Below are 25,504 nucleotides of genomic sequence, written 5' to 3'. Positions count from 1 at the left end.
ATTAACTCAGTAACAAAATGTATCTGAACCTGCAATATGTTTTAAGATTATTACAAAATCTGAGGAGTAAGTACATAATCTATTCTAGACAAACAAAAGGCATATGAAAAATATAATAAAGTAACTATGTGAAATATGTAATTTGCTTGGCGTCCTTTTTTTAACATTGGTTCCAGAATAGTCTTGTTTTTATTATTATTATTATTATTATCAGGTATTTTTAGAGCGCCAACAGATTCCGCAGCGCTTGTTTTCTTATAATTTTTATGACCTTGTTTTATGTAGAGTGTAATTTAAAGGGATAGTGCACTGTAAAATGTTCTCCCCTTGTATGTGTTCCCAGTTATCCATTTTACCTGCAAGCGTGTATTCAGTTGTTCACAAATAGCTCATTTACCTTTCTTTTGTTATTTGAAATAGCTGTTTTTTTTGCCTCTGGTGTCCTCACCTATGCTGAAAATGTAACTACTTAAAGGGGCATTATAGAATAGGTATTTCTGTGCATAAAAGTTTTGTAGATGATCTATTTATACAGCCTATACAACTTTTTTCTTTTTTTTTTTAAAGTATAGTTTTGCTTACTATATTGTATTGATTTTCAGACTCCTAACCAAGCCCCAAAGTTTTAGGAGAATACCGATGTATACCTACTCCAGCTTGCTCCTGTTTATGTAAAGAGGCTTTTCATATGCAGGGGAAGGGGGGTCTGCTTTTTTGCTATAGATTCAGTTTGAAATTGGTGTTCCAGCTAATTTTTTAAACAGAGCTAAACTAGGAGGTTCTAAGTAAGTTTTTAAACGGTTTTATACTGGAATTTTAGATCAGTATCTCTCTAGGTATTGAACTTTGATATACAGACAGAGATAAGATAAGGAAGTATTTGTGTGTTAAGAAAGTGATAAGACAAGGATATCTGATTTCCCTGCAAGCTCAGACCATTTTAATGGGTTGCGGTTTCAAAGAACAAAACTGGCTATTTAATATTCAAAAATAAACCTAAATGAGCAATTTCTCATACATGTTATATTCTGCAGCTGGTATAGAAAGTCATTGAAAACACATTAAGGCGAAAACTATTTTACAGTACACTGTTCCTGGAGCGATAGCTTGCGAGCATTCGAGCGTTAAAACCACTAGTAGTATTTTTTTTGCGCTCAGAGATTCGTGTTCGTATTTCGAGAGTTGAAAGTAAAAAGTTCCAGTAAAAAAAAACTAACACAAGTCACGCAAACACGATCACGGTTCTTTAAAAACTCAACATAAGAAGATAATATTGCATATTTCATAATCCAATGTTCTGCATATAGCAGAATATGTTCTATTTATTTTTAAAGATATATTAAAATACATATCTGATGGATTTTCGCACAAATATATATTTATACCCATATTTATACATGATTATTATTCAGGTGTATATATATATACAGTATATATATATATATATATATATATATATATATATATTAAAATACAATATATTCTGCTGTTATATAATATTGTATATATATATATATATATATATATATATATATATATATATACACATAAATTCTTAAATATAAAATCTTTATTTCCTCTGTACAGAGGAAATAAAGATTTTATATTTAAGACCCAGTGAGTGCTACAATTATTGAGGAATAATGGTGACAGTGCAGCTTCCTGAGAGTGCTGGTTTGCACCCAGGGCTGTGCATGTTGCAGGGTCATTGGATGTGTACCCGGTCCGGCCTGAGAGTGCTGACCCCACCCGTGTTTTGTATATGTTTGGGGAGATTACATAAGCCTGTGCACCCTCCATTTTTTCACAGTTGCTTTTTTTCACAGTTGTTTGATAGTGAGCCTGCATTGTGTGGCTGTTTAGGGACCCAGGTGTTTTGGAAGAGACCTTGACGAGGTACCTGGGCTTTTCCCATTTGGCCAGATGCGGTAACTAACTCTTCCATTGCTGCTTTTTATCTTAGTTGAGAGCTTGTGAGTGCTGGACTTTTTCTGTGTGTTATATTAATGTATTATTTTTTTGTAATTTTCCCTGTTTGGGCCTTGCACCCAGGCCTGTCTGGGGTTAACTGCCTGTGACTCTGGTGACAGTGCAGCTTCCTGTGAGTGCTGGTTTGCACCCAGGGCTGTGCATGTTGTAGGGTCATAGGATGTGTACCCGGTCCGGCCTGAGAGTGCTGACCCCACCCGTGTTTTGTGTATATATTTTCCCTGCCAGTAAAGTATTATTATTATACTTTATTTATGAAGCGCCAACATATTCCGCAGCGCTGTCCATGGATACAATTAATTTAAATAAAACAATAATATAAAACTTGTAAGAGACAGGACAAAATTTACAAACACATACAGAAGGAATTGAGGGCCCTATTCCTGTGGGAACTTACAATCTAAATCACAATCCTCTAATTTTAAATTGCATGTATAAGCTGTATTATGGCATTTAAATATTACCTAAATTATGTTATTTAAATTTGGTTCCATCCCCTCTCCAAGCTGTCTGATTTTAAAGATGCAAATATTTCAAAATCAAAACTATTGCGAAATCAAAACCTTTTCAATCACAAGCAGTATGGATAAAGGCTTTTATACCTGCACTATAAATAAAACATAAATACTGTAAATATACAATAGGCAATCATTTTCTTACTGATTTATGTCCCTTTAAGGTTTCGATGTGGAATACTTTTAATTATACTGAGAAGAAAAAGAAATTCATCATACCAAGGTGTTTCCTTTAATAAAAATAGTTCAATAGATAGCTAGGGCTTAAATGTAGCAAAAAAATAACAATTCTTCATGTATATCTGTAAAACTGCAGAAGCTCTGTTCACTTGTTATCTATGAGAAACGCATATTGGGATTAAAAGGAGGTGTTGCAAAGGCTCCATGATATGAAATTGAAAAATGAATAGCTTGGCAAATCTGTAGCTTTATTACACAGATTTATATTTACACAGACAAGCTCTGCAGAGAGAATATAAGATTTATAGTGGGTAAGCCAAGTTCACTCTGAAGGAATCTGTTTCAAAAAGCTGGAAGATTACAAAGTGTAATAAATCTGTAGTTAAGTATTTTATCATCTTTGGCTTTCTCAAAAAAAAAAAATATTTATGTGGATAACACCCAAAATAATTATAGTCATTATGGAATGATTGACATCTCTTATCTGCAATTACATTCTGCAAAAAAACTTCTAGTATATACTTCTAGTTTTACTATAATATCAAAGGGATAGGTGAATGTCAGAATTTATATATTTTAAACTTCTCCTTGACATTTGTACTGCCGATTTGTAATGTTTCTGTTGATCAAATGGCAATATTTAAATATCTAATGTAACATTTAAATATGCCAATTTATTATTCAAATGTTATATCTGAGTATTGATTCCCATAGACTTACAGGATCTAATAGGATCAACATTAGAATGTTAGTACTGAATATTCAAATGTTGCATTCAATAGCACTAATATAAATAATATATATGATAAAAGATTTAATTACTTCTCCTGTTTTTACAAAAACATATTTCAATTATCTAAAACATTCACCCATCTTAATTATGTGAATTATAGTTATCTTCTAAGATCACAAGCTCTACTTTCGCCAAATAATTTTAAAGAGACATTAAACACTAGATAAAGGCTAGATATAATGTTGTATTCAAAGAAAGACTAACCTGAGAATTGTATGCATAAGTATTTTTTTTAATTGTATAACTTGTTTAACTCTTCAAGGAAGAAGAAAGAGGCATGTTCTAGCGCTCAGTTAAACCTGCAAATGCTGATAACTATCTACCACCTCAGAGGGGCATACTTAAAATATCCTGGATTGGTTCATCAGGGATGATTGACAAGCCCTGCTCATGAGAGAAGAGGGTGCCTGTGCAATATTAATGGGCTCCCTTACTCTTTAGAAAGTAATGGGTGCCACCATGTTGTAACCTAGGTTACCATAGGTATCAAGGCCTATTATTCCTTATCTTCTCTGTTGAGGCCAGTTAGTTATAAATGAGCTTATGAAGTAACTGTCTTACAAGGTTAATGTCCCTTAAATTTTAAAATGGTGACAAATACCTTACCAAAGCCCATAACTGTAAAACACCCATTTTGGATATATTTATAGGTACATGAGAGCATGGTTTCATAACAGAGAAAATGTAGTTATTATTTGGCACCTTCTTTGGAATTGACAATGTATTATCATTCATCAACTTATATCAAATAATTTAGCCCTAAGGTTAAAGGGCACACTATTAATTTCATAATTATTCAATACATGACTACTTATAATGTGTCAGATTACAAGTGCCACACTAACTAATTGTTTCACTTGCGTGCTTACTTTACTCAAAGTAAAATGTTATCGTGCTCAGGTTTGCGTGTGTATTAGAAGTCAAAAGTAAAAAGTAAATGCATGAGCAAAAGTCTGATGCGCTCAAAGTTCAGGACCCGCACTAACTTCTTTTCGCCATAGACTTTTATGGGATGCGCTGTTAAAGAAACTGACAGTTATTGTTTGTGCGTTAACCTGACACTGCGTAAGACCAACTGCGCTAAACCCGAAGTGAGTTAGGAATACTTTCAATTCCAATGTTCTTCACATAGAAGATGTTTTATTTTGGGGGGGTTTCAAATTTATGAAAGATAATTAATGTACATATACATATACAATGTTTCATTAACATAATATATTTATAAATATATATATATATATGTGTGTGTTTTTAAAATATATATCTTTCCCTATATATATCTATATGAATTTATATATATATATATATATATATATATATATATATATATTGATATATAATGTACTGTATATACATATATATATATAAATATATATATATATATATTGAAATAACTGCATTTAAATGGTACCTAAGACTCTATAAATCTTAGTATCTATTTGCTATACACTTTAGTGAAAGGCTAATATTACATTTAATAATCCCTTATGAATTATTATACCCACTATATAATATTAACACACAATCACTAGCTTAAACTACTTGTAAGGTCATAAACTCACGAAGTCTTATTCCAGCAGTAACAAAACTTTTATTACAATGAGGCTAATTAAACATTATTACAATATGCAGATTAAATATAAATTACACATATGCAAATCACTTATAAATACTCAGCAGTGAACTATACATCAATATTACACTAATACATTTGCCCAATCTATGTGAAAGTATGGTGTGCTGAAATTATGTGTCTGTAAGGATCACTTACTTCTGATGTTAGCTGTGGTCACCATTCCAATTGAAAAAGAGTGAAAGAGAGAGGGTGAACTCCAGTATTCCTGCTACTTTTATTGTAAGTTTTTCATCCCTCCCACAATGATGATGTCACTCATAAGCAAGCCCTCATTGTAATTTTAAGAGTATATGGTTTCATCCTGCATGTGCTTTGGGGGTAGGGAATGGCATTAGCCTTAGACAAAGGATCTTAAGCCAGCTGGTCATCCTTCTCAGATGGGGGTCTGGTAATGTGATCTTTCTACATTCCATAGTGACCTAGTATCTGAATGAGGAGTTAACCCCTTCTTTACCATTCAGCTGAGTTCTTGTAGAATACATATACCATATATATATGTATATATATATACCCCTTCCAGACCATATGTGAATTCAGATCATGCCATTATTACATTCCCCCCTTTTGGCAATGGAGGTTACCATACCCTTCCATTCCAATGGTTGTTTTATATGAGTGAATCTGATGGAAGATTCCTAACCCCACCTATGTGTGATGGCTATATTAGTGTACTAAAGACGCTTCCATTCGCATACCATAATATAAGTGATATACACGTGCAATTAATGATTTTAAATAACAACACATACAAATTTGAATAATTATACATAATATAGAAATAAATAATATGATTATAAATGGATGTATAAACAGATTTCCCAATGCAGAACCCCATGATGACTGTTTCGAAAAGGAATTTGCTAATTTCTGCCACCAGGTTACACTTGACATCTCCGTAAAAGTATGTTCAATCCTTTGTAGTTCTTGTTCCTGATGGTAGAAATTTACATGAACACGTTCCCCAAAATTTTTAAGATGTTCTAGTAACACAGAGTCTTTTTGCAATAAGGTTACCCATTTTTGCCAAGGTGCATCATCTACTAATATTGGGGTTATGAGTGGAGCCCCCAAGGTAGCGTTATATGTGAGTAACTGTGGGACAGTGAAGTTAAACTGTAGTGAACTTATCCTCACAGGGTACCCAGTAATACAATAAATCCCTGGTGTGATTTGTTCCCTTGAATTACACCTGTCAAACCATACATGCACTTCATCTTTAGGCTTCAATGCAACAAAACACACCTTTCCTTGTCCTAAGGGAAAAATCATATCTTGGGGATTAACTTTCTCCACAAAACCATTGCAATATGAGTGATTATGCCAGCAGGAATCAAAAATTATTCTTGCCTGGTTGGGTAGACATAAAATTTTAGAAGGAAACCTTATGCAGCCAGACATATCTACCTGTTCCATATGGGAACCATTCCATATAAAATTTGGGAACTCTAACTCATGATGCAAAACATGAGATTCTGTGACAGGTGTTCCTAGTGAAAACAAATGATAAACATTCTGATAGGTACCACTAGTGGGCACAAGTGAAGTAGCCCTGCATATATTTTCCCTGCATCCCAACCAACTGTTTAACCATAATTCTCTGTGTTTTGATGCAAAACTGTTAACAACAGACTGCTCCCACCCTCCCAAAGGTGTATGGTTATTTTCCATAGCCTGTGCTATTAATTTAAAGTCAGTTGATAATTCTGTTTGCATGGAAATACACACAAAATCCCAGGATACTTCCCTTAACCTACTAATTACTCCTATCAGTATTTCCTCTGTATGTTGAATGGCAGGACCCTGAACCTGAATGACTGTCTGTGTCAGTGTCTCTACCAGGGTGTTTATCATTTGTTGCGTATGAATCCCTTTTGCATTTAACATCCCCTGAGACTGTAAGGTTGCTGTTAAGCTGGATATGTCAATGGAATTTACCACACCTAGCCCTGTTCCCACACCTCCCAAAACTGTATCCATGATATCCCTCCTAGTCCTTCTCCTAGTACCTTCTGCCCACTTAACTAATGCTTTTTCCATAGTGGCAGTAATTCTGGAACAATTTTGGTAATGTGTGGAAACTAGCCAATCTATTATTTTAATCTTCCACGTGATAAATTGGAATGTGGCATCCCTCAATACTGGAGTTGGCTTGATTGTACTTGTTTGAAATGGACCACTAGAAACAACACTTTTCCCCTTACACATTGGAGTATTGTCATAATGTTTCATCTTTGGTGTAGTGATTAAAGTAGAATAGATCAAAGGCGTAAATGTGGTTGTTTCCTTTATTTGGTCTATTTTTAAGTATACTTCAATCCCTCCACCAAAGTTGGCAGCTGTAACCCTCCAATTAATCCCTTCTCCAATTTGTTGTTCAAATATAACCTTGGTTATATTATAGTTATCGCCATTTATAGTGTGAATAGGATTTGTAAATGTTGTAGACACAGAAACACCTTCTCCCACCAGACCTACAGTCCATTTTCCCCAAGCCACCCACTTACATTCCCATTCAACTTTATTACCCTGATTGACCCTCCAAAAACCAATTAAATTGTCTTGATGTTTTTCTGCAAATATTTCAATTTTCCCACCCACATTAAAAGTCAATTTTCCCAAACAATCTTTGTGAAGGTCTTGAGAGCTCCATAAGCCTGTCCATCCTCTGATGATGCTGCTTGAGCTCCATCTACGACTCCTTGTGAGGTTTGTGATTGAAAGTTCATTACAGTCACAGATTGGAAGTTTTTGCAATAACACCCACACAAATACAAATAGGTTTGTGGCGATCATTCCTCTCAGGCTCCACATAATGAAATCTGTCAAAAAAAGATTAAGAGAATATCAGTTCTTAGCAGAAATATCTACATCTGGGACAGCTGTCCCTCTATACAATTTACATTGGTCAACATGGACCCATTTGTAACCAGGCTGCCTTCTGGTTTTCCCAGGGGTTGATCTTTCTATTTTAATTACAGTATTACCCAATTTGTCCAAAATTCTATAAGGTCCTTCCCAATTTGCATCCCAGGGAGAATTTTTGCGAAAATTTTTAATCATGATCAATCCCCCCTTCTCAAACAGAGGTGTTTGAGGTGTAGATGAAAATTTACAATCTGTTGGGGCCATATTAGAGGCAGCAAAAATTAGCAGTGAGCTCAACTGCTCCTGAATTTGGGAGAGATATTGATCTCTAGACACAGATTCTCTCAAGGGAGTAGACAATTGTGGTTCACCTGGGTGGCCTAATGCCATCTTTCTCCCTGTCATGAGCTCATAGGGAGAACACTTGGTAGCATTTGATGGTGTAGCTCTAATAGCCATTAGAACTGCTGGAAGATGTGTGACCCATGATTTACCATACTGGGAAAGCATTTTTGACAATTTTGTTTTTAATGTGCGATTCATGCGCTCAACTATACCAGAGGATTGTGGATGATATGGTACATGAAATCTTGTCTGTATTCCCAGTAGGGCACAGAGATTTTGCATTACCTGACCTGTAAAATGTGTACCCCTGTCTGATTCAATGAGTGTTGGAAACCCCCATCTTGAGAAAACATGTTCCCACAGTGCTCTGGCAGTAGCCTGTGCAGTATCACAATGAAGTGGAATAGCCTCAACCCATTTTGAAAAAATATCTACAATTACTAGGGCATACCTGAGACCCCCCTTTGATAGTGGAAGTGGGCCTATAAAATCAATTTGGATAGCTTTCCAGGGGCCATCTGCTACTGGTATTCTCTGGAGAATGGGTCTCTGACCTTTAGGGCGTGGATTAATTTGAGCACAAATTAAACATTCTTGTACACATTTTAAACAGGTTTCTGCTAAATCTGGCCAATGAAATTTTTGCCTTAAATGGTACTCTAATGCACTTTGCCCAATATGCCCAAGAAAAGAATGTGTTTGCTGTGTTATAGGTCCCTGCAAATGACTTGGGACCACAAAAACCAATTTAGCCTGTGGATCATTGGGATTAGAGTAACATATTAACCCATTACAAATTGAATAACCATTTGGGAGTGTTTGCTGTTCCTGTAACAGAGGGAAAAAGTTAGGATCTTTAGCTTGTTCTGTTTTCAAATCAGGTACCTCTGAATCTACCATTGTAATCTTTGCTATGTGTACCATTGTATCTTTAGATGTAACATGCTCTCTCCATGCTTCCTGTGTCTCACTGTCATTCTCATCTGATTGCCATGGTTCCCCATCTACAGCTGCCTGTTTGGCTAACATGTCCACATGTGCATTCCCTTGTGAATGTGCATCTGTGAAATGTGTGTGTGCCTTAACTTTAACAATAGCTGACTGCAATGGGTGCTGTGTTCCCCAATCTACCAATTTCTTAAGGGCTTGAACATGTGACAATGGTTTGCCTGCTGAGTCTACCATTCCTCTTAGATTCCAAATTGGTAAGTACTCTGTCAGTGATCTGGTCACATAGGCACTGTCACTGTATATACAAATGTCTTGTGTGTCAAACCTGTGGCAAGCCATAGAAATGGCTTCTAATTCTGCTCTCTGTGCTGAGAATGATCTTGGTAACATAAATTTAAGAGCTAATTGTTGCGAGGGGACCCAAATAGCAAAACCAGTATTAAATTGACCATCCTGCCAAAATCTTGAGCCATCTACATAAATTTGTAAATCCTGGGGAGAAGTTTTGTCCCTGAACAATTTATGAGGCGTTTCCCTGTGTGTGAATGTCTCTGTGCAGTCATGGGGTTCACCCTGAGTGTGCATTAGTTGGGGTAATGTGTATTTTGCATTGTGTTGTACAGTGATGTCACGATGTTGCAAATCTATTAACCACCTAGTCACTCTTTGTGTTGAAACCCCACTTAATGATTTCTCCAATAACAGCTTTATAGGGGTATGTGGTGTTTGGAGGATGAGCTTCCCAAATCCCACTATATGCTCAGTAGCCTGAACTGACCAATGCACCCCTAACAAAGCCTTGATACATGCGTCATAACCTTTCTCTACTGGAGTAAGAAGCCTGGAAAAATAGCCAACAGGCCTCCATTTTTCAGCCTTCTCCTGCAGTAGGACTGTGGAAATTGAAGTGTCAGATGTGTATGTTTGTAAAGCAAAAGGGGCCTCCCTCTCCACTGTGGCAAGGGCAGGGGCTGATGCTAAACCTTCCTTTAACACTTTAAATGCTTCCTCATGTTCTGTATTCCAAGGAATTTTCCCAACATCCTCCCCTTTCAAAAGATCATAGAGAGGTTTTGCTTTTTCAGCAAACCCTTCAATGAAATCACGAGAAAAATTTACCAAGCCTAAGAATTGTCTTAAGGACTGCCTATGCAAAGGTCTGGGCACCTGAAGTATGGCTGTAACTCGTTCTCTAGTAGGGCATCTTGTACCCCTTTGTATTGATACTCCCAAAAATGTCACCTTTTGTCTCATTAATTGTACTTTCGAAGTGTTTAACTTGAGGCCAGATTCAGCAATCAAGCCAAACAGTTCATTCAGCCGCTCCAAATGTTCCTCTACTGTCTCTGTTTGTAACAAAATATCATCTACATACTGTATGATACTTTCTGGGACTGAGAATGTTTTTAATACCTCTGCTAATGCTTGGTGAAAGTATGTAGGCGAGCTGTGGAAGCCCTGAGGAAGCGAATTGAAGCAAAATTGCATGTTATCAAAGCAGAAAGCAAACTTATATTGGCACTCTGGGGCTAGTCTGACACTCCAAAAACCATTACTTATATCCAGAACAGAATACCACCTACATGTGGCACTCAGTTTGGATACCACTTCAGGAGTAGAAGCAACTAGATTTGTAACAGGTGGGGTAACTTTATTCACCATACGAAAATCAGCAGTTAACCTCCAAGTATTATTTGCTTTCCTTACTGGCCACAAAGGAGAATTATTAGAGGAGGAACATTTCCTAATTATCCCTTGGCTTTCAAGCTGACTAATAATTTGCCTCACAGGTTCAATAGCTTCTGCTGGAAAACGATACTGTCTTTGTGGAGGGGGGTCAGGGCCTACAATATTGATTTCAATGCCTTTTAATATGCCACAATCATTCTTATGTTGAGCCCATATGTCAGGGAAATCCATGACCAATCTCTTCAAATCAGGGTGACTTTCAGTATCCGGCCACACCCTTTCTGAAGGAATGGATGCAATGGATGCTATGGGACTGATGTAAGAGTCATCTAATATTACAGGTTTTCTCCCTCTAGTATCCCTCCACAAAACATTGTTACATAGGTCCACTATCATCCCTTCTGATCTCATTATATCAGCACCAAGTATTGTACCCTCTGTGTTTTTGCTCTGCCAAATGGGAATTTCCTTAGTCCACTGATTACCTAGTGTCATAGTCACATTTGGGATAAGGGATGCTTGGGACTGGGATCCCCCAAGTCCCACAAGAAATGTCTGTCTTGTCCCTTGTGGGGGACTTAATGGTAAGTCTGTCAAAGTTACTGAAGCTCCTGTGTCTATGAGGAGTTTTGTGCGATGGCCCTCAATCACACCATAGACACAGGGACGTCCAGAATGATCCCTAAAGGTGTTACATATAGGGACCATGTCATCCAGGGCCTGAGGTAGTCAGTCAGAGCAGGATATCAGAGGAGAATTATTTTCATAATTCTTTTCATGATATCCCACTTCCCCTCCCCCCACAGTCATCACTCTCAAAGCCTCATGCGCTGGGCCATACAGATTAGTACCAGGCCTAAGCTTTGCGGTGTATTCCTGTCCTGTTTTATCTGGGGGCTTAATCTTGTTATTTTTCCCTACCCAATTATGTGCATAGCTTTCTTTTGGAGGTGCAGAGGGATGTAATCTTTCCTGCCCTCCCTCAGTTTCCTTCTGAATTCTCTTTAAGAATCTGCAATCTACTCGTCTGTGCCCATATTTATTGCAGTAATGGCAAGTACCTTTGAAGGGACCCTCTGAATATTTTTGTTTCCCTTCATTAGTGGTTACCACAGCAATTCTGTGTTGCCCTGTGTTCTTTTTCTTTAAAATGTTCTGCCTAGCCTTACCTATAATAGATAACACACCCTCTAGTGTATTCTTTTCCTCAGCCATCATTTGTATGCTAGGTTCCAAATATGTGAATTTTTTAATTAAATACTGCAACATATCATGAGGTGTTTGTTCTGGTGAAATTCTGTGTGTCAGTCTATATAATTGTTCAAATTTAGCTGCAAATACCCATGGGTCATCATTTAATGCTACTTGCATTTCTGCAAGAGAGTGACTGTCCAAATCTCTACTCCCTGTCACTAGTTTACAAACAGCTTTTAATCTGTCCCCATCTGAACCCCATTTATCCTCCTTAAACCAATCTGTGTTCAAATTAACTGGGCCTGCAACTGGTGATTGTAATCTAGCTGCAATGCTGCCTGGAAGCCACATTTTTAACAAAAAGCATGCTTCCTTATGTGACAGCATGTATTGTTTTACTGCAGACTCAAAATTTGACATGTTAGTGAAAACATCTGCTTTAACATCATACACTGGAAAGAGAGGTTTTAACTTTACCAGTTGTCTCATTACTTTATCTCTATCTTGTTTTATAAGGGTAGTTGATACCAGGGATGATGTTTCAGCAGAGGTGGTAGAAAAAAGTAAATTTTGCGATTGAGTTAAATTTCTTCCCCTGGATCTTACACTGGGTGTTAGTGATAAAGTATCTGTTTGATGTTCTGTGTTTAATGTTCTTGGCCTAGTTATCTGTGGGGTTAGTATTGGAATGTGTGTGCTCTCTGTATTTTGTGTGTGATTCAATCTTTCCTCACTGTGTGGAATAGGCACCCTCCCCCCATCAACATGTGGGCTTTGCACCCTTCCCCCATCAACATGTGCCCCATCTTCCTGCGACACACATGCATTGTCCTCATTTAATACTGCAACAGGGGTTAAGTTTGCAAGTCCCTGTCTCAATGAAGCAATAAGTTGGCCTCTTGCGTCATAATTTTCTTCTAAAGTATTAATATATTCTGCATTTACCCCACATGTGGGGCAATTCTCATCTAATGTGTTACAATTGATCTCTGTTAACATGGCTATTGGGGGAGAATGTTCAAAGATTGCTCTATTCATTTGGTCTTTGATAGCTAACAACAGTTTCATGCAATTCTGTAATTTGGATTTTTCTTTTGTTAAACAAAACCTTTTTTTATCAATAAGCTTATTCTCATTCTCACATTGCAACCACACATCTTTCAGTCTTTTAACTATGTCAGTATTTTCATCAACAACAGGCTCAAATGTGCTACATTCTGCATATTTAACAATTAATTCCATACTCACACTTTAAAGTGTCTTCAGACTGCCAGCAAATCAGATTCACGTCCTGCGCGATATGATTTTCTCTGCGTCTGGTTCAACTGATCCTTAGGTAATGCCTCTCTGGATCTGTAGTCTTGGCCAAAGACTTTACTGCTGAAACGCTCAACTCAAAAACAGTATAGCAAAAACTAGGTTCAATTTTCGTCCAAAAATCACACTTGTATTATAAAAAGAACCTGGATTAGTCCCCCCTTAAAACAAGTGTAGTTGGTAAGAAAATTCGCTGGCTCGCCAATGAAATAACTGCATTTAAATGGTACCTAAGACTCTATAAATCTTAGTATCTATTTGCTATACACTTTAGTGAAAGGCTAATATTACATTTAATAATCCCTTATGAATTATTATACCCACTATATAATATTAACACACAATCACTAGCTTAAACTACTTGTAAGGTCATAAACTCACGAAGTCTTATTCCAGCAGTAACAAAACTTTTATTACAATGAGGCTAATTAAACATTATTACAATATGCAGATTAAATATAAATTACACATATGCAAATCACTTATAAATACTCAGCAGTGAACTATACATCAATATTACACTAATACATTTGCCCAATCTATGTGAAAGTATGGTGTGCTGAAATTATGTGTCTGTAAGGATCACTTACTTCTGATGTTAGCTGTGGTCACCATTCCAATTGAAAAAGAGTGAAAGAGAGAGGGTGAACTCCAGTATTCCTGCTACTTTTATTGTAAGTTTTTCATCCCTCCCACAATGATGATGTCACTCATAAGCAAGCCCTCATTGTAATTTTAAGAGTATATGGTTTCATCCTGCATGTGCTTTGGGGGTAGGGAATGGCATTAGCCTTAGACAAAGGATCTTAAGCCAGCTGGTCATCCTTCTCAGATGGGGGTCTGGTAATGTGATCTTTCTACATTCCATAGTGACCTAGTATCTGAATGAGGAGTTAACCCCTTCTTTACCATTCAGCTGAGTTCTTGTAGAATACATATACCATATATATATGTATATATATATACCCCTTCCAGACCATATGTGAATTCAGATCATGCCATTATTACATATATATATATATATATATATATTTATTTTATTTTTTTTAAATAAAAACGACATTTTTTTTTCTCTGTGAAGAAAATTGGAATTTCAAGTATTTCTATTCAAATCACATTAAAAATTATATTGTATGTTTCAAGGTATTTGACTGGAAAGGGCTCAAAAGTGTGCACATACATATTACACATATAAACTCATAAATACACATGTATATACACACACACACACACACACACACACATATATATATATATATATATATATATATACTGTATATATATTATTATTATAAAATATTTTACCAGGAAGGATACTTTGAGATTTCTCTCGTTTTCAAGTATGTCCTGGGTCCACAAAACATTGCATTGTTACAACAGGGTACAATAAAATACAGAAACAATATTAATACATAATATATGCAAAATTTAACATAGAACAGGTAGGAAATATATAATCAACCATGACAGGTGCATTCTATTTTGAGATATGTATAGAGGGATCTCTTAAAGGATTTTAGGCTTGGGGAAGGTTTGAAAGTGTGCGGGAGGTCTTTCCATAATTGGGTTGCTCTGTAGGAAAAGGAGGATCAAGCTGCTTTCTTTTTGTATTGTGGCAAACTAAATGATGTGCTGGTACTGGATCGGAGGTTATAGGAGGTGGGAATAGCCGGGGTGAGCATTCTGCTCAGGTAGGGTGGGAGCTTCCCAGAAAGGCTCTTAAACACAAGGCAGGAAAGATGGAGGGTGCATCTGGATTCCAGCGACAGCCAGTTTAGTTCTTTTAGCATGTCACAATGGTGTAGTTAAATTGTAGCACAAATCGGCACAAAGCGGCAGAACGAATTATACAATATATTTATACGGGCTGCAACTAACGATTATTTTCATAATCGATTAATCGGCCAATTATTTTTTTGGTTAATTGACTAATCCGATAAAAAAAAGAATCAATAATTGTTTCCTATATTTTAAATAAAATCCACATACTGAGTGTTACAAATATAAACTTCAGACTATTTATCATTGTGCGAGTGGACATGATACAAAGTAGAGTATCATGTCCGCCGAATATCGATAAATGCCGACAGCATACGCTGTTGGTATTTATCATTGGACCAGCAGTTCTTGTGAACTGCTGGTGCAATACCACCCCCTGCAGATTCGCCGCTAGCAGGGGGTGTCAATACGATCGGGTTGATTTCTGTCCATGGCCTCAAGGCAGGCAGACAAGTTATGGAGCAGCGGTTATGGTGCTTCATTCAGGCTTACTGGAAACAAGGGGCATCAAGCTCCCTACAGAGCTTGATAAATATGCCCCTAAAACTTTACATTAACACAGCTGTTTGTCCATTTATTATGCAGCAGAACACATTTTTTTAATTAAGCAAAACAAAACCACAAACTGTTTGAAAAGAGGTAGAACTAGAAAGAGATAGACCATCACTGTTTCTAACATTCTGTTATTCACTCTTTCAGAAACTTTGCATTGAAATGCAAAAATGTCAACATGTCCACATGCTCCTGACTGAGGCTGGCTCTCTTTTTGCAGCTATATTGTCTGCAGCAGAGAAGAGGCGCTCAGATGGTGTTGAGGTGTCTGAGATACATAAGTAGGGTTTTGCAAGGGGCCTCTTAACAAAGTAAGCCTGGACTTCATTCTAACATAAGAAATATCTTGAATATATTTATGCAATGGTTAATAACCAGCAATAAAGATAGGGAAAATGATCTAGTCCGTTCTAAAAATAACAGATATATACTTATAGAGGTTGAATCTGGTACATTTTATCACAATTTATTAAAAATATAAAAAAAAGCACTAAGGACTTTGGGGTATATTTATCAAGCTCCGTATGTAGCTTGATGCCCCGTGTTTCCGGCGAGCATTCAGGCTCGCCAGAAACACAAGTTTTGAAGCAGCGGTCTAAAGACTGCTGCTCCATAACCTGTCCACCTGCTCTGAAGCGGCGGACAGAAACCAACAGAAATCAACCCGATCGAATATGATCGGGTTGATTAACACCCCCTGCTAGCAGCCGATTGGCCGCGAATCTGCAGGGGGCGGTATTGCACCTGTAGTTCACAAGAACTGCTGGTGCACTGATAAATGCCGACAGCGTATGCTGTCGGCATTAACGATGTGCAGCGGAAATGATGCACTATAGACACACATGTATCTATACAGTACATATAATCAGAAATAGCAAGTGATCCGCTAATAATTGTGCAAACAGATAATAGTGCACATCAATGCAAATAACTCCCATCAATCTAGGACTAGGTGTAAATATCTATATCATGCAAAGCATTGTCCCAAATCACCTGATTTAATACAAACAATCCAAATGATCACTCCTATTATTTCTGGGTTGCACATAAGCCAGGAGTAGTTGTAAACTTATACGACTAGATTCAGAGTTTTGTCGGTAACGACCCGCGTAGCTAACGCTGGCTTTTTTCTGGCCGCACCTTTAAAATAACTCTGGTATTGAGAGTCCACCGAATGGCTGCGTTAGGCTCCAAAAAAGGAGCGTAGAGCATATTTAACGCAACTTCAACTCTCGATACCAGAGTTGCTTACGGACGCGGCCAGCCTCAAAAACGTGCTCGTGCACGATTCCCCCATAGAAAACAATGGGGCTGTTTGAGCTGAAAAAAAACCTAACACCTGCAAAAAAGCCGCGTTCAGCTCCTAACGCAGCCCCATTGTTTCCTATGGGGAAACACTTCCTACGTCTGCACCTAACACTCTAACATGTACCCCGAGTCTAAACACCCCTAACCTTACACTTATTAACCCCTATTCTGCCGCCCCCGCTATCGCTGACCCCTGCATATTATTATTAACCCCTAATCTGCCGCTCCGTAAACCGCCGCTACTTACATTATCCCTATGTACCCCTAATCTGCTGTCCCTAACACCGCCGACCCCTATATTATATTTATTAACCCCTAATCTGCCGCCCACAACGTCGCCTCCACCTGCCTACACTTATTAACCCCTAATCTGCCGACCGGACCGCTCCGCTATTATAATAAAGTTATTAACCCCTAATCCGCCTCACTAACCCTATAATAAATAGTATTAACCCCTAATCTGCCCTCCCTAACATCGCCGACACCTAACTTCAAACATTAACCCCTAATCTGCCGACTGGAGCTCACCACTATTCTAATAAATGTATTAACCCCTAAAGCTAAGTCTAACCCTAACACTAACACCCCCCTAAGTTAAATATAATTTAAATCTAACAAAATTAATTAACTCTTATTAAATAAATTATTCCTATTTAAAGCTAAATACTTACCTGTAAAATAAATCCTAATATAGCTACAATATAAATTATAATTATATTATAGCTATTTTAGGATTTATATTTATTTTACAGGTAACTTTGTATTTATTTTAACCAGGTACAATAGCTATTAAATAGTTAAGAACTATTTAATAGCTAAAATAGTTAAAATAATTACAAAATTACCTGTAAAATAAATCCTAACCTAAGTTACAATTAAACCTAACACTACACTATCAATAAATTAATTAAATAAAATACCTACAATTAAACCTAACACTACACTATCAATAAATTATTTAAATACAATATCTACAAATAAATACAATGAAATAAACTAACTAAAGTACAAAAAATAAAAAAGAACTAAGTTACAAAAAATAAAAAAATATTTACAAACATTGGAAAAATATTACAACAATTTTAAACTAATTACACCTACTCTAAGCCCCCTAATAAAATAACAAAGTCCCCAAAAATAAAAAAATGCCCTACCCTATTCTAAATTAAAAAAGTTCAAAGCTCTTTTACCTTACCAGCCCTGAACAGGGCCCTTTGCGGGGCATGCCCCAAAGAATTCAGCTCTTTTGCCTGTAAAAAAAAACATACAATTCCCCCCCCCAACATTACAACCCACCACCCACATACCCCTAATCTAACCCAAACCCCCCTTAAATAAACCTAACACTAAGCCCCTGAAGATCTTCCTACCTTATCTTCACCCTGCCAGGTTCACCAATCCGTCCTCGGAAGTCTTGATCCAAGCCTTGGAAGTCTTGATCCAAGCCTTGGAAGTCTTGATCCAAGCCTTGGAAGTCTTGATCCAAGCCCAAGCGGGGGGCTGAAGAGTGACGTCCATCTTCGGGCTGAAGTCTGGATCCAAGCGGCGACTGAAGAAATCCCTCCTCGGGCTGAAGTCGGAAGTCCATCATCTGGATGAAGTCTTCTATCAAGCCGCATCTTCAATCTTCTTTCTTCTGGAGCGGAGCGGAACCATCTTCTTCCAAGCCGACGCGGAACATCCTCTTCAACCGACGACTAGACGACGAATGACGGTTCCTTTAAATGACGTCATCCAAGATGGCGTCCCTCGAATTCCGATTGGCTGATAGGATTCTATCAGCCAATCGGAATTAAGGTAGGAATATTCTGATTGGCTGATGGAATCAGCCAATCACATTGAGCTTGCATTCTATTGGCTGTTCCGATCAGCCAATAGAATGCGAGCTCAATCTGATTGGCTGATTGGATCAGCCAATCGGATTGAACTTGATTCTGATTGGCTGATTCCATCAGCCAATCAGAATTTTCCTACCTTAATTCCGATTGGCTGATAGAATCCTATCAGCCAATCGGAATTCGAGGGACGCCATCTTGGATGACGTCCCTTAAAGGAACCGTCATTCGTCGGGAAGTCGTCGTCGGAAGAAGATGGGTCCGCGGTGGAGGTCTTCAAGACGGAGCCGGTCCTCATCGGATGAAGATAGAAGATGCCGCTTGGAAGAAGATGGTTGCCGGTCCGGATCTACTCTTCTTCCTGGATAGGATGAAGACTTTGGAGCCTCTTCTGGACTTCTTCAGTTGTCGGATGATGGATGTCTAGACCCCGCTTGGGCTTAGATGAAGATATCGGAGCCAGGACGGATCGGTGTGATACCCGGTGAGGTGAAGACAAGGTAGGAAGATCTTCAGGGGCTTAGTGTTAGGTTTATTTAAGGGGGGTTTGGGTTAGATTAGGGGTATGTGGGTGGTGGGTTGTAATGTTGGGGGGGGGTATTGTATGTGTTTTTTTACAGGAAAAAGAGCTGAATTTCTTGGGGCATGCCCCGCAAAGGGCCCTGTTCAGGGCTGGTAAGGTAAAAGAGCTTTGAACTTTTGTAATTTAGAATAGGGTAGGGCATTTTTTAATTTGGGGGGCTTTGTTATTTTATTAGGGGGCTTAGAGTAGGTGTAATTAGTTTAAAATTGTTGTAATATTTTTCTTATGTTTGTAAATATTTTTTTATTTTTTGTAACTTAGTTCTTTTTTATTTTTTGTACTTTAGTTAGTTTATTTCATTGTATTTATTTGTAGATATTGTATTTAATTAATTTATTGATAGTGTAGTGTTAGGTTTAATTGTAGGTAATTGTAGGTATTTGATTTAATTAATTTATTGATAGTGTAGTGTTAGGTTTAATTGTAACTTAGGTTAGGATTTATTTTACATGTAATTTTGTAATTATTTTAACTATTTTAGCTATTAAATAGTTCTTAACTATTTAATAGCTATTGTACCTGGTTAAAATAATTACAAAGTTACCTGTAAAATAAATATTAATCCTAAAATAGCCATAATATAATTATAATTTATATTGTAGCTATATTAGGATTTATTTTACAGGTAAGTATTTAGCTTTAAATAGAAATAATTTATTTAATAAGAGTTAATTTATTTCGTTAGATTTAAATTATATTTAACTTAGGGGGGTGTTAGTGTTAGGGTTAGACTTAGCTTTAGGGGTTAATCCATTTATTAGAATAGCGGCGAGATTCGGTCGGCAGATTAGGGGTTAATAATTGAAGTTAGGTGTCGGCGATGTTAGGGAGGGCAGATTAGGGGTTAATACTATTTATTATAGGGTTATTGAGGCGGGAGTGAGGCGGATTAGGGGTTAATAACTTTATTATAGTAGCGGTGAGATCCGCTCGGCAGATTAGGGGTTAATAAGTGTAGGCAGGTGGAGGCGACGTTGAGGGGGGCAGGTTAGGGGTTAATAAATATAATATAGGGGTCGGCGGTGTTAGGGGCAGCAGATTAGGGGTACATAGCTATAATGTAGCTGGCGGCGGCGTGCGGACGGCAGATTAGGGGTTAATAAGTATAGGTAGCTGGCGGCGACGTTGAGGGGGGCAGGTTAGGGGTTAATAAATATAATATATGGGTCGGCGGTGTTAGGGGCAGCAGATTAGGGGTACATAAGGATAACGTAGGTGGCGGTCGGCAGATTAGGGGTTAAAAAAAATTAATCGAGTGGCGGCGATGTGGGGGGGGCCTTAGTTTAGGGGTGCATAGGTAGTTTATGGGTGTTAGTGTACTTTAGAGCACAGTAGTTAAGAGCTTTATGAACCGGCGTTAGCCCAGAAAGCTCTTAACTACTGACTTTTTTCTGCGGCTGGAGTTTTGTCGTTAGATTTCTAACGCTCACTTCAGACACAACTCTAAATACCGGAGTTAGAAAGATCCCATTGAAAAGATAGGATACGCAATTGACGTAAGGGGATCTGCGGTATGGAAAAGTCGCGGCTGAAAAGTGAGCGTTAGACCCTTTCCTGACTGACTCCAAATACCGGCGGTAGCCTAAAACCAGCGTTAGGGGGGACTTTAACGCTGGTTTTCACGGCTACCGCCAAACTCCAAATCTAGGCCATAGTGTCCTGAAAAAGTGAAAGTAAACGTCTGTAGACGTCCTTTAGGCTACCATGTGCAGGAGCTCATTGGAGTGAAGCAGCTGGTGCAGTGCACAGACCAACCAATTGCAAACCAACTAATCAATTATGAGATTCGTCGACAACTATTTTCATAATCGATTATAACGATTAGTTGCTGCAGCTCTAATATACACATAAAAACATATTTAGAAATATCTATATACATCGGAGCCCTTCCCAGTCAACCACTTTGCCATATACAGTATCTCTTTTAACCCTTTTAAAACATTTGTATTGATATTTAACTCCTTAAGCCTATAAGACATAGCTACTACATCACAGGGTACTTTGCCTAGTGTATCCTGTTGATGTAGTAGCTACATCCTACCTTCTGCCTTATGCTGCTTTCCCGGCTGTCGTCTCTGAAAGCTAAGACGGCAGCCAGAGGCAGAAGGCATCTCCCTTCATATGGTAAGGGAGCAATGATCGTGCTCCCGTTACCACATGAAGGTAGAGTGTCAGATCATTATAGTTACATGGTCTGTGTCACTGTAATGATCTCTGTTGGGGGCAGCCTGGAAGTGTAGGAGGGAAGGTGAGATGTGGCCCAGTGGTGAAGGGGGGGAGGGAGTGGGAGTGACCCTACACTACAGAAAAAAATTGAGGAGGGAGGGATGGGACGCTGCAATGCAGAAAATGGGTGGTGGAGGGGGGCTCTCAGTGTCAATCAGTTGGGAGGAGGTGGAGGGGGGACCACTACACTACAGAAAAATAAAATAAATAGTAAGTATTAAAAAATAACTATAATCTAGGTACTGGCAGACAGCTGCCAATACCTATGATGGCAGCATCTAGTGGGGGGTAAGAGAGCTGTTTGGGGGGATCATGGTGGTGGGTGGGTGAGGAGGGTTCCCTATACTCCAGAAATGTAAAAAAAATATACCAAATATACTGACAGAGAAATTACGTATTTAGGTTTTGTGCTGTCCTAGTCACTCAAAATTCTGCTGCCCCCCCATCAAGTTTTGCGCCATGCATGTATAATATATATATATATATCACAGATGACTCCAGCTCATGTTTCTTCATTCAAAAGAACATTTATTTCAATGTTTTGGCCTCTGTTTGGGACTTTGTACACACACACACACACATATATATATATATATATATATATATATATATATATATATATATATATATATATATAAAATCCAAAATTAAGCACTCTCTGTTCCTCATAATCAGCTGTGGGGTGCCATCCAGTAATATGTAAAATGATAAATCCAAGGGATGCACTTGTCGTGATGTGAAAAATTATTTATTTCAAATGAGTGAATGTTTTCGGGGAGTGACCCCCGTCTTCAGACTCTAGTGAGAAAAAAAATATATATATATAGATACAAGCACACATGTCCTAGATTTTGGACAATTCTGTATGTTATTTATAAAATCTTTCAGTGTTTTATAAATAAATACACCAAAAATAAAACTTTAGCAGCTGTAAAATTGTTTTATGATTCAAAATGTGATGTTCTGTTTGGTGAATGCTCCTATTAACTTCAACATTAAAGTTAACATCATAAGCTATTTCAGTCTACTGAATCTTTATTTATAATGTGTGCTGTGTGCATGTTTAATAGAAGACACGCTATGGACTAGATTACAAGTGGAGCTATAGCAAAAACTCTGCTAAGTTGAAAGACAACTGTTTTTTCTCCAGCGGTAACCCAAATTGAGCTTAAAGGGACAGTCTACACCAGAATTTTTATTGTTTTAAAAGATAGATAATCCCTTTATTACCCATTCCCCAGTTTTGCATAACCAACACAGTTATAATAATATACTTTTAACCTCTGTGATTATCTTGTATCTAAGCCTCTGCAAACTGCCCCTTTATTGCAAATCTTTTGACAGACTTGCAGTTTAGCCAATCAGTGCCTGCTCCCAGATAACTTCACGTGCACAAGCACAGTGTTATCTATATGAAATATGTGAACTAACACCCTCTAGTGGTGAAAAACTGTTAAAATGCATTCTGAAAAGAGGTGGCCTTTAAGGTCTAAGAAATTAGCATATGAACCTCCTAGGTTAAGCTTTCAACTAAGAATACCAAAAGAACAAAGCAAAATTGGTGATAAAAATAAATTGGAAAATTGTTTAAAATTACATGCTCTATCTGAATCATGAAAGTTTATTTTGACCTAGACTGTCCCTTTAAAGTCGAAATTCAAAAATCATGATTGTGTTTTCCCATTCCCCCATATAAGTCAATGGAGAAAATAAAATGAAAAAACACCCACTCTCTCACGCAAACGCTATAGCCTTTTCACAGTTGCGCTTACCCGACATGAAAATATGAATATTTAATATTCCAATGTTCTTAACATAACGGAATATGTTTTATTTATTCATAATTAAATATTTCTACATATATATGATTTTTTTAAAAAACAAATATATATGTATAGGAATATCTATTTAAAAATACATACACTGTGTGCAGAATTATTAGGCAAATGAGTATTTTGACCACATCATCCTCTTTATGCATGTTGTCTTACTCCAAGCTGTATAGGCTCAAAAGCCTGCTACCAATTAAGCATATTAGGTGATGTGAATCTCTGTAATGAGAAGGGGTGTGGTCTAATGACATCAACACCCTATATCAGGTGTGCATAATTATTAGGCAACTTCCTTTCCTTTGGCAAAATGGGTCAAAAGAAGGACTTGACAGGCTCAGAAAAGTCAAAAATAGTGAGATATCTTGCAGAGGGATGCAGCACTCTTAAAATTGCAAAGCTTCTGAAGCGTGATCATCGAACAATCAAGCGTTTAATTCAAAATAGTCAACAGGGTCGCAAGAAGCGTGTGGAAAAACCAAGGCGCAAAATAACTGCCCATGAACTGAGAAAAGTCAAGCGTGCAGCTGCTAAGATGCCACTTGCCACCAGTTTGGCCATATTTCAGAGCTGCAACATCACTGGAGTGCCCAAAAGCACAAGGTGTGCAATACTCAGAGACATGGCCAAGGTAAGAAAGGCTGAAAGACGACCACCACTGAACAAGACACACAAGCTGAAACGTCAAGACTGGGCCAAGAAATATCTCAAGACTGATTTTTCTAAGGTTTTATGGACTGATGAAATGAGAGTGAGTCTTGATGGGCCAGATGGATGGGCCCGTGGCTGGATTGGTAAAGGGCAGAGAGCTCCAGTCCGACTCAGACGCCAGCAAGGTGGAGGTGGAGTACTGGTTTGGGCTGGTATCATCAAAGATGAGCTTGTGGGGCCTTTTCGGGTTGAGGATGGAGTCAAGCTCAACTCCCAGTCCTACTGACAGTTTCTGGAAGACACCTTCTTCAAGCAGTGGTACAGGAAGAAGTCTGCATCCTTCAAGAAAAACATGATTTTCATGCAGGACAATGCTCCATCACACGCGTCCAAGTACTCCACAGCGTGGCTGGCAATAAAGGGTATAAAAGAAGAAAATCTAATGACATGGCCTCCTTGTTCACCTGATCTGAACCCCATTGAGAACCTGTGGTCCATCATCAAATGTGAGATTTACAAGGAGGGAAAACAGTACATCTCTCTGAACAGTGTCTGGGAGGCTGTGGTTGCTGCTGCACGCAATGTTGATGGTGAACAGATCAAAACACTGACAGAATCCATGGATGGCAGGCTTTTGAGTGTCCTTGCAAAGAAAGGTGGCTATATTGTCACTGATTTGTTTTTGTTTTGTTTTTGAATGTCAGAAATGTATATTTGTGAATGTTGAGATGTTATATTGGTTTCACTGGTAAAAATAAATAATTGAAATGGGTATATATTTGTTTTTTTTTAAGTTGCCTAATAATTATGCACAGTAATAGTCACCTGCTCACACAGATATCCCCCTAAAATAGCTATAACTAAAAACTACTTCCAAAACTATTCAGCTTTGATATTAATGAGTTTTTTGGGTTCATTGAGAACATGGTTTTTGTTCAATAATAAAATTAATCCTCAAAAATACAACTTGCCTAATAATTCTGCACTCCCTGTAGAACATATTCTGCAATAAACACATAGTTAAACATATCTATATACATACAAATACATCTTTAGCAATGTATCTGTAGGTATTCTCTATGTTAAAGTACTTTTGCCGTTTTCTGAGATCTCATATCTTTGAGCCCTTATAACTTTTTTGTGCAATATTTTTTGATAATAATTTTTATTAGATGGTGTTATTATGAGCTTAATTGTACTTTGTAATCAGTTAACCACAGCTGAGATCAGGGTAAGGTTTCTAGTGTAATCACTGCCTAAGTTTATT

The 25,504-nt window shown here is 37.6% G+C and overlaps 2 protein-coding genes across 2 annotated transcripts in view; one reads left to right on the top strand and one right to left on the bottom strand.

Annotated features, from left to right (window-relative positions):
* CSGALNACT1 (chondroitin sulfate N-acetylgalactosaminyltransferase 1) overlaps positions 1-25,504 on the top strand; it is a 290,025-nt gene that overhangs the window by 78,776 nt on the left and 185,745 nt on the right. The gene's annotated exons all lie outside the window — the stretch shown is intronic.
* Positions 5,046-13,701, bottom strand: LOC128649762 (uncharacterized). Its single transcript, XM_053703209.1, has 2 exons — positions 13,406-13,701; positions 5,046-7,932 (listed from the first exon to the last, which is right to left on the bottom strand). The coding sequence occupies exon 2, from the start codon at positions 7,922-7,924 to the stop codon at positions 5,777-5,779; it is 2,148 nt and encodes a 715-aa protein (XP_053559184.1). The 5' UTR covers positions 7,925-7,932; positions 13,406-13,701; the 3' UTR covers positions 5,046-5,776.

The sequence above is a fragment of the Bombina bombina genome, chromosome 2 (assembly GCF_027579735.1).
Source record: "Bombina bombina isolate aBomBom1 chromosome 2, aBomBom1.pri, whole genome shotgun sequence".
Lineage (NCBI taxonomy): Eukaryota > Metazoa > Chordata > Amphibia > Anura > Bombinatoridae > Bombina > Bombina bombina.
Note: the sequence above shows the minus strand (reverse complement) of the source record. Positions and strands in the feature narration are given on the sequence as shown.